Here is a 15,121-nt window from a genome sequence, read left to right as displayed (position 1 = left end):
ACCCCGACTCTCCAGGATGATTCAGCCAAGTCAGCCGCTGGGCCAAGCACCGCACTGCCTCTGCCTTTCACCTACACGGGGCACCAGGTCCTCTGCCACCAACCCTCCAGCTACTTACACTTGCTGAGAGCCACGAGGCTCCAGGCAGGACCTGAATCCAGCTACCACTTTTTTTTTTTTTCTCTCATAAGAAGGAAAACAGCTTAGTTTCCATCTCCCTGCCTTTCCGGGAAAGGTTAAGGCATAAGGTCCCTGGGCACTCCTAGAATAAACCATTCCGAGCAAGGCTGTAAACCAGAGAGACCCAGCTCCACGACTTCCTAGCTTCAGATGGCGGAGAGCTTCTGTGAGCCTCACTGTGCTGATTTATGAACTGGAATGAGGGTAAGACCCATCTCTGAGGCTGTCACAGGGAGGCAGTCAAATGGTGGAGTGCTGGGTGTCCAGCCTGGCATATGGAAGAGACCAGAGAGGTAGTTATAAGAATGCTGGTCATCATTCTACAGACTCACATGCACTGCATGAGCTTTTACTGTCTGGCAGAATCATGACACCCTTTGGCAGGAGTGAGCAAGCATCCAGTGGATCTCTTCTCATGGGTGTCCTTGTCTCTGGGGAGTGTGGCCAAGGCCTCTGGGAGGAGTAATTATAGTTGGGCTTGGCTGTGGCATGAGGTCTGGGTGCTGCTCCTCCTCTGGTCTAAAATTGCCTGGCTCGTGGCCTGGAGGAAGGAATGTGAGCCTTAGCCAGGGTCCTTTGTGCAAACTCTGGGCATAACACCCAGACCACAGGGGTGACAGGAGTGCCCCCATGGTGAGACAAGTACTGTACCAGCTCCAGTGCACTTAGAGATAAGCTCCTGGGGGGCTTGGGACCCACATCTGTCTGACAATACTCATCAATCTTCTTGACAGACAGCCAAGGTTGTAAATACACTTTGCATCTTGTATTTAAAGTAGATCCATGTCATAAATTTGGATCAAATAGGTACCATATGGGTGCACATAATGCTAGCAGTGTCTAGAAGCAGGAGGGCTGGCCCAGGGCGGGTGTAGGGGCCGTATGAGGGCTGCAGGCCATGCTGGGTTGATCTTAAGGAGCCAATGGAGAAGCTGGCCTTGCTGGCTTTAAAATGACACCAGGCTCAGACTATTGGACAGAACTAATCATTAGCAAACTTAACAGGCCGAGAAGCTAAACTCTACCTTGTGTTGCAGGAAAGGCCTCCTGGTGTGTAGCAAGTCTTTGGGACAGAACAGGTAAAGCTTGCAGAGGGCCCGTCTGTCCCCTCCATGAGTCCTCTCCTACTCTGATCACAGGGTGGGGGCCACCCTGCTCAGTTCCTTGTTCCCAACTGCTAGTGTCACTTCTCCCCAAGGCTGGCAGGGGTGACGGGGGTAGGAGCAGACTAACCCTTCCAGTGTTCTCCCCGATGACTCCTCCCCACACCCTCGTCTAGAGAGCAGAAAGGGGAGCCCAGGGAGGGGAGTGCTGGGCAGAGGAAGGGAGCTGGGATCAGCCTTTTCAGCCTAGAGAAACCGCAGGAAGGGTAGACTAAGCCAGTCTGCTGCTGGGCTTGGGTTTATGAGACCTGATCGCTAATTCTAGCATGGCCATTCCCTAGCTGGGCAGCCACGGGCAAAGGAATGACAAAGTAATAATTTGGGCTTCTCATCTGTGTCACGGGGTGGATGAGCTTCGACCACTGGGCGTGGCAGGGACTAAATGAGAGAGGGAGTGACTGAATTGAGGCAAATAATGAGAGCCAAGTGTTGCCACACAAGACTCTGTGCATCAAAGACAAAAGTTCCTTTATCCCAGGATGCTAAGGGAATGCAAATATCTGCCTCCGCTTGGTGATCACTGAGGCCAGTGTGTCCACTCCAGTGGGGTTGGGGCAGTAGAACAGGCACTTGGAGTGTCCTGAGGAATGGCCCTGTGCTATTGGTCATCAGGTCCCAGAGCCCTCTGGCTGCTGTAGACCAGAAAGCACGGGAACATTGATCACAGGACGAGGGTCTCAGCAGAGGGAGGGCTGGCACAGATTTGAAGGTACTGAGCGGCTGATGGTTGGGAGGAGTGGAGGCTGCTGGAGCCCTCTAAAGCCCCAGAGAGGCAGAAAGGAGCCAGGGCCACGGCCCATCAGGTGACCATGAGAAAAGGCCACTATGGATACTGTGGCAGAAAAAGAAGGTATAGGGCACGAAGAGAAAGGGCCCTAAGACGGGATCCTTCTGACAGTCCTGCATGAGGGTTAAAAGACTGGCCAAAAGGTTGAGGATATCAGGTTTCCCCCCACAGCCAGGGTCTGCTCCTCTAAAGGGTGTCACCTTCCCTTCTCTGAGCTGGAAGGGATTGTAAGCAGCCTCCCACCTAATACAGAAGCTTCTCCTCACAGAGCCCAGACTGCTAGTCCCTCCCCCTGGGAAGCTCCCCAGTGGACCTGGATTGCTCTGCCTGCAGAGTTACTGGCTGGCACCTGCTTCACCTCCTAGCCATGAAAAAGAAGCATGGCCCTCCCTGCCTTTCACTCCAGAGCATGTGGCACCCTCAGCAGCCTCCTTGTCCTCCCAGAGCAAAAGTAGCTCGGGGAGGTTTGGCTTGGGGCTTGGCTTCCTGGGGCCAGGAGCTGCCTCTCTGCCAGCAGCACCACTGTTTTCTCGGCTCACCTGACACAGCCCGAAAGAACAATTCTTGCTACAATCTGCACCTAAGATTGTGGCCCAGAACCACTAGCATCATGATGCTGGAGCCTTCAGCAGAAGCTGCTCCATCCTCAGGACAACGTTTTAGAAGAACCAGACTCCTGCTTTGCAGCAATGCAGAAGCCGCCATGGTACAGTGCCAGCCAAGAGCACTGCCATGACTTCTGAGGCCCCTCTCCTGGCTCCAGCCTTGTCATAGCTTGAAAGAGCTGGTCCAGCTGCTAATGGGAAAACCGACCCTGCACTGCACCAGGAGGCAGTAAATTTTGTGAGTCTGCATGAATGGATAGAGGCAACCACAGGGGCTATAATTTCTACTTCCTGACGCAATACAAACTTCTCAGTTTATGCAGAACTAATTAAAGATCTCTCAGGTCTAAGCCATTTCACCCTCCAAGCACTCATAAAACAAATTGGCGACAGCAGTCGCCCAACTGCAGCCTGCAAAGACCGCATCTGAGTGTATGGGCGGGGGTCTCTCCATCCTAGCCTCCCTTCCCCTCTCTGTGCCTCTCCTTCCTGCCGATTTCCTCCCACTGGAAGGGTCTGGAGGCTCCTTAGCCCGGCTGGAGGCTGGGATGGGACTTCCAGCAGGTGGGACCACAGGAAGGACCCAGAGGCACCTCGAATTCCTGTACTGCTCTTCCAAGCAGAGATTTGACTAAGCCTCTGTTTCCTCCTTTACTAAACAGGAAGATAGTCACACCTGCCTTGGTGGTTAGAAAGGATGAAGGTCATGTTGAAGGATGGTGATCAGCACAGCAGCAGATTCCCAGGAAACAGTGACTATTACGGAAAAGTATTACTTTGTGATTCTAGTTATTGCAATGACTGCTTCTGGGCCTTTGCTCAAATTGTTTCCCTGTCTAAAATACCATCGCCCTTTAAATTTATCAGCTGAAGGACCACAGCAGCGGGTAAAAAAGGGACACAAGTGCTTTGCTGTTCCTCTGATGGAGCAGCACAGACCAATCCTGTGCCAGGCCGATGCTTGGGATTTGGTCACGTGACTTGCTCAGACCATTAGGACAACCTAAAGCAAACAGATGCCAGGGAAGTGCCTACGTGCTGGCGCTGGCCTAATGTGCACACTGCCCTGGATGGCCATGCTGTGAGGAATCCTCTGTAGTCACCGGAGGGCGAGCGGCACAGGGAGAACAGTGGCCTCCAGTCCCAAGCCTACACTGACTGCTAGACACATGCATGTGTGACAGTGCAGGGAATCAGGGTGAGACTGCAGGAGCTCTCGGCTCATCAGTCCACAGGATCAGAAGCAACGGAGCTTGTGAGCCAGCAAGAGCTAACTGACACCCACTCATCAGAGTTGGGCGCTTGGCTGTCTTCTCCTGAAAGACTTCCCAAATTTCCCAACCCGGAACCCATTTCTTCACTCCTGAACTCACAGAGCAACTTCAGGTGGTGACATTTAGCACAGTCAGCTTCCATGAGGGTCCCTTGTGTAGAAACGCTTCTGTCTGTCTGGCCTGGGAGCTGGCAGAGAGCATGGGTAGCCTCCCACCAGCCCCTCACCCAAATTCAGCACGGACTGGGGAGGTGGACAGGGTCATCCTGTTCCCACTTATCAGACCTAAATCGGGCCAATGAGGACCTGACTCCTTCGGGCCAGACGTAGTCACCCAGGTTGCCCAGAAAGAGCATGAGGGCTCGAGGTCTTGCTGGGACACCTACACGCCCTGCTCCTTCTGTGCCTCCTCCTTCCCCAAGTTGACATACTGAGCTCTCCAATCTATACCCAGGAGTTGTGTGCCTCTGTGTCCTGGCCCTGTGTGTGCTATGCTGAGGCCTACTGGGCACCCACGAGAGAACCAGGGTTTTCCTCATCCCCTCCTTCTTACCTTCCGGCCATGGAAGCCCTGGATCCCTGGGTCTCCCTGGGGGAACAAAGAGATCATTCAAGTGGGTGTCAGTGCCAAACTGGTTGGTGCTGTTCCCTGCACAATAACACTCTTCTTCCTCCCAAGGACCCCAAATCCTCCTGCACCTTCACCACCTACTTCCCTCCATTCTCAAAGCCTTTGAGGCCAACAGAGATTCCTCAGGACTGAGGAATTGTGGGAAGGGTCAGCTTGGAAGGATTCCAGGATACCTGTTAGTTTTGGTTCCACCAACAACCCTCTGGGAACCTGGACAAGCCACTTTCTCAGGTCTCTTGGCACCCACAGTAACAATATAGGAGGATCAGAGGATCAACACTTTGCACCTATTTATTCCCTGAGCCCTGGGTCCCCAGCTTCAAGGTGAGAATGTTTTTGACACTGTGAGCTTCTGGGTAAGGTTTCACAAGAGACCAGAGGACCCTGGGGGCCTCCTCTGGGTCTGGCCCCTTGGAGAGCACTGTTAAACTGAGCTAGTGTGACCATGTCACAGGCAACCGCCTTCGGTTTCTGAATGGAACTTAAGCTCTCTCTCTGGTGGGCAGCACTGCTTCCTCTATGGTGGCTGGAGAGCTGCTGGTCACCCTGAGTGCACAGGAAGGGCTGAACGTGTTGGAGCCAAAGCGATGATTCGGAAGTGAGCCAAGCCTGACCCATCTTGCTGTGCTTAGCTCAGTCCTCAGCAGTCAGCTTCCCTGCTTCCCACAGGCAGCTGTCCCCTCAGTGCAGGGTTCCGGGAGATGAGTTCTTACCTTTGCTCCTGGAGGCCCAGGTAAGCCCTGCGGAAGCAAGACAAGGGAAGTGGCTGAGTTCAGTCGCATTTATAACTGGAACTGGGGCCCAGTGACCCCAGATAGCTCTAAGGAGAGAACGAGAATGCTAGAGCATGGCTTTAGAGGACCCCAGAAGGATAACTGAAACCTGGGGGCATGTGGGGACAGTAGGCTCATGTCCCTCTTTGGAGCCATGTGGGCGCTGAGGGCGATAGTTCTGTGCTGGCCCACTGGAAAGTAGGCCAGTGGCATGGTGCTAAATCGCATTGTGGTTTGGTCCAGAGCCTCGCTCGCTCACCCCTTAGCTCGGACTTCTCCCTGGAAAGCCAGTCTTGCCCAGCAAGGCCTTGATTTTGTCCTTGGCCCCGTCTGCTGTCTCCCGCTGCCCAGGGTATGAGCCCAGGGGCCTGCAGGAGCCTAAGAGAGAGACCAGGAGGCCCAAGCAGAGCACATAACGCTTAGGTCTGCTCTGTTTCAACTGGTTTGAAAACACGTTTTTCTGGGGTTTGTCTTTATAAACAATCTAACAAAGACTTACTGCCTTGGACTCAGTAAGCAGGAGATTGACGTGCTGGGCAGGAGGGCAGTGGTGAGCAAAGAAATAAATTTTGAACACTTTTTGGTTTTCTTGGCTTGGTTTGGTTCAATGTTCTAAATTCACTTCATTTTACGTTTTTCATTTTCCCTTTTAAAGACTGGTAGAAGTGAGAGTGATTTCCCTTTCTGGGATGCTGGGGGAAATTATGGAAATATTTAAAATCCAGTTGGAGGGCCAACCGAGCTAGGAGCCAGCTCCCAGGAACATGGGCCCTCACACTATGGCACTGACCTTTCTGGTCAAGCCGGAGCCCAGCATGGAAGGACCCTACATTAAGCCTCAAGATGGCCAGCTCGGGTAACCGAGGGGCCCAGAGTGAAGTTGACTGATCTAGAAAGTGCCTGTGGCCACTGAGGGCTATTAATCAGGGATACCCCTGACCCAGTGGCTCTACCTCTGGGTGGATCCCAGAGAGGAACATAGACATTATGTTCCAGGACATGGGTCGCAGCAGGGAACTCACTCAATGTGGTCTAAACAAGCCTAGCAGCTCTGCAATCCTCACTGGGGGCGGGGGGACCCCTCCTGACCTGCAAAGGGTTCGCTTTAACACATTAAGGGGGAAACTTCCTGTGCAGACTGTTAGGTCACTCAGAACCCTGTCAATCTGGGGAGTGTTTATGGGCAGGTCTGCAGGGGAGAAAAAGGGAAGGGCTCTCCAGAACGCTAACGAGGTGGACTCTGAATGTGGGGCATAGGGCATGTGTGCATTTTTCCTTGTTAAGTTTCCAAGTTTCTCACAATGAATGTATGTTTTTATCATCAGAGGGGGGGAAAAAAACTCATATTTTTAGCCCAAGGGAAAAGCATTATTAAAAGGCAAGGTGACTTTGCTGTGACCTCTGTTCCCTGGATCACAGAGTCCGTGTTCTGGTGATCTCTGTAGGGGACCACTCACTTCTCTGAAGATGCCCAGATCCTGCTGTTCTGTTCTGGGCTCTCTTGTACCAAAGGGCTGAGGCCAAAGTCTTGGTCAGGGTTTGAAAATGGGTGATTGTGGCCACTGAGCTTGAATTATGGCCTGAAAAGGTTGCAGTTGGCTTTCTGGATCCCTTACTAGCCCGTGGGCTTGGTGCAGGGTCCCAGGGAAGAGGTGTCCCATCTGGAAGGTGGTCCATACACATCCCAGAAGGCGGCACGGGTACATCTGGGTCTGCAGGTGGTGGTGGTGTACCTGCTTTGAATTTTTCCAGAATGCACTGCCTCTGACTTGGGTTTTCCTAAGCCAGGGCCCAGGGACAGTAGTTTTCCCTCTAAACTTGTCTATGGAGGCCTGTAAGGAGTCACTCTGTTAGTGGCTGGCTGTGGCCTTGCCAGGGGAGTTTTCAGGGCAACAGGTCAGCGTGTCAGGGATGGCTAATCTTGCCTGGGCACCTCAGACCCAGTGTTTCTGCCATTTGGTGGGAACTTGGCTTCTATTTGGTAATTCAAGGCTGGAAGGTTTACAGAGAATTTTGGGGGCAAATCTTGAAGGTTGGGAGGATACTTACTGGTGTCCCCATGAGTCCTGGCAGTCCTGGGTGCCCCAGAGGTCCACTTGGTCCAGGAGGGCCTGGTGGCCCCGGTGGTCCTGGGGGGCCTTGGATGCCAGCCTGACCCTGCTCACCCTGTGGTTCATGGAGACAAGTGTTAGAGAGGAGACTGCAGAGCTGCAGAGCCCCAGCCCATGCCATGCAGCCTGTGAGGCCCCGCTGTGGGCTGTGTGGGGAAGGCAGCAGTGACGATGGGTGAGATGGTGGCGTTATGGCGATGAGTCTGTGGTGGCGGTGACTACATGCAGGGGCTGGTGGCAGTGAGAAGAGCTCCAAGACTTTAGGTCCCCAAGCGGCAGGGCTGCCAGAGAAGACTTGCTGCCCGGAGTAGCTGTTCCCCAGGGCTCAGGGCCAGCAGGGAGTAAAGGTAAGTGACACCTGGCCTGAGCAGAGGCTGAGCCCGGGCCAGATGGCCAGAGCCCAGGATGGAGGGTCTCTGTCACCCTCTCACAGTATGGCAAGTCACGTCATGTCTGTAGGCTCAGTCTCTTAGCCACAGCATGGGAATGATGCTCTCTCTCTGTTTTCCACCTTAGCTTTTTGACTTTTGGCTACCTCAACTAGAGGATCAAACGAGAGCCATGGGCCAGAGCTCACTGTGGAATGGGGCAGGGGACTTCATGTACCAAATTTGGATTGGTGGCTCCGTGAACCATGGGGAGGCCCAGCAATATGGGGCCCACATTCCTGGGGGAGAGGAGTGGCTGCCTTCTTTAGGTTGGACGTGAGTTTTCTGGTTGCCTTGGTCCTCATCTTCCCTGCCCTCTCTCTGTCGTCCCTGTGATTTGCCTGAGCTCAGAGAATAGCTGTGTTTGTCACCCTGGCTGTGGGGAAGGAGCTCTGGAGGGGCCTTGGAGAACTTCACGTCTGTGCAGGTGCTGGTGCACGTCCCTGGCCCTACTCTCCCTCCTCAGCCAGCTGCTGGGCCCAGCCTTTGTCACCCACCAGGGGTGTCCCCAGAATGTGTCAATAACCCAGGAAGCAGGTGTGTTCCTTCAGCAGCAGGAGACATGACCTGGATCTTGCAGGAGGATGAACCAGCCATCTTGCATCTAGACCCATGCTTGCTCCCTTTCACTTTGTTTGTTTGTTTGTTTGTTTCTCTCTCTCTCTCTCTCTGTCTCTCTGTCTCTCTCTCTCTGTCCCTCCCCCTCTGTCCTTTTGCTTTCTTTCCTGCCTTTTTTTTTTTTTTTTGGACAGGGCCAGGCTGGCCTGGAATTCTCTGTGATCCTCCTGCCTCTGCTTCCTGAATGCTGAGATTACAGGCATGTGCTACCATGCCTGGCCAACACACTGTTTTCTAAATGATCTCTCCAGGGACAATCTGGGCTCAGCTCCTGTAAGGAGAGGAACATCCCTATAGCCTGGCAGGTGTGAGAGACAGCTACAGCCCCAGGCCAGTCCACTTGCTCAGTGAGATGGCAAGCCCTGTGACACTGGGTGTCCTGCTCCCTCGTGTGAATAAGGGAGCGGATAGGCCTGCTACAAGCCCCTCAGAGGCAAGAGCAACTGTAAACAGGAGTGTGTGACCTGGGAAAGGGAAACTTGTAACTTTGGTGACACTGCTTACATCTCATGGCTCAGCCTCCTGGGCAGATGACACCCACAGTGTCACTCTATGGCCTGGCTGAGCCTCCTGTCCTCTGACACTCTCAGAATACTGCTTTGTGTTCTCTAGTGTTCTGACATCTCAGAAAAGGATAACCCACAATACACCACCACAAATCCTATTTCACAGAGAAGAAAACGGAAACTCAGAGTCCAGCTCGCTGACCACAGGTACTGGGAGCATTTCACATGGACCAGGACCCAGACTCAGCTCTGAAGTCCAGACTATTTTTTCACATTCAAATAAGCCCCAGTAGGATGGGCTTCCAGTGACCTCCAACACCATCTGCTAAGCATATTGTGGTTTATATAAATTCTCCTCTTTCAACTAATCTTGGGCCATCTTGAGGAGCCTGTGAAACTAATATTTGGTTTATGGATAGGAAATGGACAAGCCTTTTTATGTCCTATGATGGCCAACTGCATGCAAACCTTATTCCTCATGCAGAGTTTGTAGCAGGTAGCAGAGGGGCCCCTCTTCTCTTTGCTTTGAAAGCCAGGTCAGGGAAACCCAGATTTCTGGCTGAACCCCTCTTTGCTCTTGCAAAAGAAGGCAGCAACCTGCGTGGCTTGGCTCCAATCCTGGGACCTTTGGGCATCTTCCCCCACAAATGAGGTGGTGGATGTGGGGATTACAGGGGAAGCCATGCAGAATTCTCACAACAAAGAGCAGCTGATACAGCCACAGCCACTGCCATGAGGTGGCTGTATGTGTGGGTGCCCAGGAGGATGGCTGCTTGAAGAGTTAGGCCTCAGCTCTCCTGCACTGGGGTTCAGTCTGGGCCTTAGGGGCTGGCAGTGGGGTGGGCCTGGTGCTGCTCTGAGCTATCCTGTTTGGGGTAAGCACTGGCTATACACAGAGGCTCTCCAGGATTTAGCCAGAGAAAGGTGAGCTGCAGGCTGCAGGTGTGGGTAGCATCATACATCTTACTCCCTATGTCTGGCTATTCACTGGGCCATTTTTTTCAGTCTTGTTCCATCAGGTGCCTGAACATCCAGGCTCCTGGATTTCCACTCCCCAAAAAACGTGGCTTAAGGCCTTGTTGAGGGACTAACAGAGAGCAGCTAAGTGTCCTGCTACTCCCAGTGTCCCTGTGCCTTGGAGACATCTCCTGCACAGGGCAAGGAAGACAAGACACAAAGCAGGCAACCCTGTGACCTCCTGGACACGGGGCCAGGCCTGCTTCATCCTTTGTGATCAGCTGCTGTGTCCGCCTCCTGTGGTTAGCAACAGGAAGATGGAAGCAGTTGCTTTTGACAATTGCAGCCTTTGGTTGTGGACCACATTCCCTCTGCGAATGTCCGTGCTCCTCAAACTGAGGCTGCCCAGGGTCAGCTGCAAAGCAGTCTGCATTTCTAAGCAGAAAGGGTGAGAGTGGTGGATATGGGGGCCAGAGACCTGCAGCCAGTTCTGTCTTTCTCTTGCTGTTGGTATGATGTTGGGCCAATCAGTTCACTTTGCTGAGTCTCAATTTCTTTGTCTCCAAAACATAGCAGTAACAACACTAGCTAACATTACATCACTTACACCATATCGTACTAGTGATATATATATCACTGTTATCATCCTTATATTATAGATAAAAAGAGGTCAAGTAACTTGCCTAAAACCACACAGCTAGCAACAGGCGGAGGATCTGCTCTGTATGCTGGGTGTTCGGCTAACATTGTATTAATGGGCTCATGCGTGTGTCATTTAATTGAACTGTATTAGAGAAGGTTCTGGCTTTGACTACAGCCCGAGCTGGCCTGTTAGGGCGCACAGACTAGCAGGGCCCCAGGGGGAAGCCACACAGGTCTGGCACAGGAAAGATGTCTACCTGGAAAGTCCGCCTTTTTATGACTGGGGGTGGCGCCAGCCGCACTGAATTGAGGAGAGGCAGCAGCTGAAGAGAAAGGTGAGTTGGAAGGCCAGAGGGCAGAGGCCAAAGGTCGCGGGTGTTCAGAACGATGTTGAAAGTCACCGGGAAGGCAGAGCGGCCCAGAGGGTTGGGAGGAGAAGGAGAGAGAAGAGAGATTAGCGTGAGCATGGGGGCAGGTGGGAAGGCGTGAGTGGGCTCTCTCGATGCTGTGGGACGCCTGCTTGAGGTGGCATGGCTGGCCCTGGGAAAGAGGAGCGACCTTTCATCTGCACCCTGCCTCAGCCTCCAGGTTGGAGCTTGGGATACCAGCAGGCAACCCCCAGTCTGGGAGAGGGGTCTTCCTTGGCTTGACCTGCCTCCTAGACATGCTGGGCTGCACAGGCCTCCAAACAGGGCCTGACCGTGCACTGCCATCGCTGCCCAGCCTTGCTTAGGGGACAGGGGCTGATGGCCTGACCATCACAGACTCAGAGGCTCTGGTTCCGGAGCCGCAGGACAGCTAAATTGGTAGTTGAAGCCAGGCTGATGTGAAGCCCTCTGGCTTCTTTTTCTGGTAGGATGAGAAAGGCTGATGTCAGCGAATCTGAGGATGGTTGGGGTCTGGGCAGGGCCAAAGCAGCTGCCTGGGCTGAGCCAGGCCAGGGTAAGGCCAGTGTGGGCACAGGCTAAGTGCTACTGAGGTCTCACTGTGGGGTTGGCACGCTTGGAAAATAGATGCTGGATAAAGATGTTTGGAATGTTCAACCACTTTTTTTTTTTTCTTTTTTAGGGAGAGGCAACTTGCAATCTCATTATCCAATGGGATTTTCATTTCTGGAACTTTTTACAGAGTTCCTCTACCAGACTGATCCATGGTTTTAAGAGGCAGGGAGCACACGGGAGAACAAAGATGGCACAGAACCAACTACTTGTTTTTAAAAGCACTTGAACTCTCTGGATCCCTCTGGGATGAACTTTAAGAACCAGGAGCCACCGGGGCTGAGAATTGGCCCAGCTGGGGATTGGGAGGTCAGCTGGGCCCTTCCAGGTCAGCTTGGTGCCTTCACGGGCAGCTGCCACCCTTGCAGCCCCACCCATCCTGAGTCGGGGAGGGAGGAGGAGCAGTGCAGGAAGTGTCTCAGCAGACAGGTGCCCGAGACCTTCGGAACCCACAAACCTTCAGGGTGATTATCTGGTTGGAGCGCAGAGCTGCTAGCGGGCTGCTCAGATGCTCCTGATGTGCGGGGGGGGGGGGGGGGACGACGAAGATGGCAGAGGCTGGGTAACAGGAGTAGGGTGGGAGCCCACAGATGCCAGCCCCTCTGCCCCAGTCCTGGGGACTCCATCTTTCCCACCCAGCACCCCTGTCCTCTCCCTTCTTTCCTGGAGAGGTCTCAGGCTGGAAAAGGCAGGGACCAGCTTGGCTTTCAGAGACCTGTCACGCCCACTGGGCCTAAAGACCCTTGTGAAACCAGCAGGCCCTTCAAAGCTCCCTGCTTTCCTACCTCTTCTAATAAACTTGCCCTGCCCATCTGCTGGGTCCCCACATCCACTTCCCCCTCTCCTGATTCCTTCCCAGACTGCTGCAGACCTAAGGCTGGGCTTCACTGCATCTGTGACCAGGGTGCTTCTAGAACCTTCTATCACTGCCTCCTTCCCTGTTTCTGTGCTGGGTTGAGAGGCAGAGAGCCTATCCTTGCCCACAACTAGTGTCCCTTCAGGAATGGGGACAGAAGGATAGAGCATTTGCAGTTGGGCTGTCTTTTGTGCTGGGGGCTGCTGTCTTTCTTTCGGATAACATAACAATCCTGTGAGCCCATCGTTTCAAATAAACACAGCTGGCCTTCTATTATTGTATCAGGATCAGGCTGGCCGGAACACTAGGGCCCCCGAGTCCCCAGAGCACATGCCACCAACAGGCCAGCTCTGTCTGCGTGGCTGGCGGCCTGTGTCCCCCAGCCCAGGGCCAGCCCAGCCTCAATCTCAAACCTATCTCAGCCTCTCATGTGCCAGGCCCATCACAGTCTCTGTCTAGTCCAGGAGCCCAGAATTCAGAGACCGACATGCTCTTCTGCCCGTTCAGTGACTGGGCAGAGGCCAGGCTCTGTTATCCAGGCCTTCCCAGAACCCGACAGAGTCAGGCCCACTCTGAGCCTGGTTTGTTCCTGTCTCTGCCCACTAAACCAACCCCAGCAAGGGTGTGGGACCAGGGGAGCCACCCATGAGGCCCATGAGGGAAGGGATGGTCTCCTAAGATGCCCGTCCTGTCTACTCCTGCCCCCCAGGCCTGAGTGCAGCCCATCTGGGGACAGGTTCCTATGAGCAGGGCATGTTTCCCGTGTTAGCTCTCTGGGCTCTTGTTTGAGGGGGGCAGGGCTCAGCTCTGCTCTCCCCGGCCCCAAGCAGGACCCCTGGGTAGGAGCACAGGTGAAGATTCCTAATAGGCTGACAAGGTCCTGTATTTTGGAATGGAACAAAGAAAAGGAGCCAGGTAGGGCTTGAGGGAGAAAGCGTCTCAGCCCCCGGTAAACTCCCACACTGCTGGGAGAAGGACTTCCTGTGCTTGTCACAAGGAGAAACTTCATCCCTTGAATTCACAAAGTCCCTCAATGATCTCCCTACCCAAAGCTTGGTCATCAGAAGCAATGAGGAATTTAAAAGTCCCTCCTCTTCTGGTAGGCTGCCAGCACACAGAGTTGCACGCATGTTCCCAACACAGACAAGGAATCACTCAACCCACACGAGCCACACAGTCATTGGAGAGGATGAGGTGCAGGCAGCCAGGGTTGCAGACACACCTCGGAGAGATTCCAGGCACCCGGGGCAGCAGACGGGGGGGGGGGGGGGGGGGGGAAGAGGGACAGGGACTGTAGGTGACTGGCTCTGCTGAGCTCACACACATGGATCCATCCATACTTTCTGTGCCTGCCAGGCACCCTGCCACCTCTCCTGCTGCCAAGCAGGGCCTGAGGCTTCTGTCCCCAACTCTGTAAGGTGCAGAGACTCCAGGAAGAAGAGGCTGAGAAGGATCAAAGGGCCCATTTGGTCTGGGGGTTCACTTACCCGGTGTGGGTACTCGCCACACTGGCCCTGGGAGGGGAGGAAAGGAGAGGGGAGGGGGTGTTAGTCACTTGCTGGGGTGATCTGCCTCTCAGGAGGGTTTCTGAGACTTATCAGATACACCTTGAATCTCAGTGACCACTGCCCCTGCTGCTCTGGTGGGCCTGAGCCCGCAGACTCAGGATAGGAGATGAGGTGGGAGAACGAGGTCCTTCCTGGAGGGCAGTCTGGGGCCTGCCTTGAAGTGGCCCCATGAGTAAGGCAGGGGCAGGAATCACAGCCCAGGCCTGGCCAGAGCTGGACCCTCTGGGTAGGAACACCTGACAGCCTTGGATGGGAGCTCTGGGAGAGCCCTGGGCAAAATTTGACAGACAGAATAGTAGAAGGCCCAGAAGGTGCTAGGACACCTCACAGTCCTAGAGGCTCTCCAGGGAGTGGCAGACCCCTCCCCTAAGAAAAAATGTCACCCAGGGCAGCTCCATGGTGTCTGTCTTTTGTTCTGGGGCACCTTGGGATCTTTCCTGCTTCTGTCAATAAACCTCAAACTTCAAAATAACCCCTCTAACCCTGTTCTGCCTGTTGGGAATTTGTGTCCAGGCTGGAGATTTTAGGAAGCTCCTGTTACACCCACCTTTTCTCCTTTTTGTCCTTGAGGTCCCTACAAAGAGACAGAAATGAGAGTTAGGGATTGAAGCTCAGCACACAATGGCCCCAAACCTCTCTGCTAGAGAATACTGAACAAGAGGTACCAACCGGCTGTCCTCGGGGACCCATCAGACCCTGGGGGAGGAAACACACACAGATCAGTGAGAAGACAGAAGATAGCAGGTCAGAGACAGTGCCTGGGGGCAGGGCCGGGGGCAGATGCTGGACTTCCAGGAGCTTCTCAGATTGTCCCACTGTCCTGGAGGCAGGGATCTATCTGCCCCGGCCTTCTGTGCCAGCACATGCAAAATGGTGTGGCCTTATACACCAAGCTGTTGCCTCCTCTCCATCCACAGGTACAGCCAGGTGACCCAGAGAAGGGGCCTTGGGATGATCTGTGCAGCATTCCCAACCCACCTGGATGGCCAGCTGCTTGGTGTCAAGTTCAGTGGCATAGGATCCAT

General features: G+C 53.9%; 1 protein-coding gene across 1 annotated transcript in view; it reads right to left on the bottom strand.

Annotated features, from left to right (window-relative positions):
• The window catches only part of LOC100720893 (collagen alpha-1(XIII) chain), a 74,495-nt gene that overhangs the window by 39,840 nt on the left and 19,534 nt on the right, over positions 1-15,121 (bottom strand). Inside the window, exons 8-14 of the mRNA XM_063239620.1 lie at positions 14,766-14,792; positions 14,644-14,670; positions 14,016-14,042; positions 10,932-10,997; positions 7,462-7,578; positions 5,353-5,379; positions 4,562-4,597 (exon numbers count right to left, since the gene is read on the bottom strand). Of these exons, the coding sequence (XP_063095690.1) occupies positions 4,562-4,597; positions 5,353-5,379; positions 7,462-7,578; positions 10,932-10,997; positions 14,016-14,042; positions 14,644-14,670; positions 14,766-14,792 (327 nt within the window). The remainder of the gene's footprint in view (positions 1-4,561; positions 4,598-5,352; positions 5,380-7,461; positions 7,579-10,931; positions 10,998-14,015; positions 14,043-14,643; positions 14,671-14,765; positions 14,793-15,121) is intronic.

Source organism: Cavia porcellus, unplaced genomic scaffold (assembly GCF_034190915.1).
Source record: "Cavia porcellus strain 051 isolate PalLab524CR breed Dunkin Hartley unplaced genomic scaffold, mCavPor4.1 scaffold_28, whole genome shotgun sequence".
NCBI lineage: Eukaryota > Metazoa > Chordata > Mammalia > Rodentia > Caviidae > Cavia > Cavia porcellus.
This window is presented reverse-complemented; position numbering and strand designations above follow the sequence as displayed.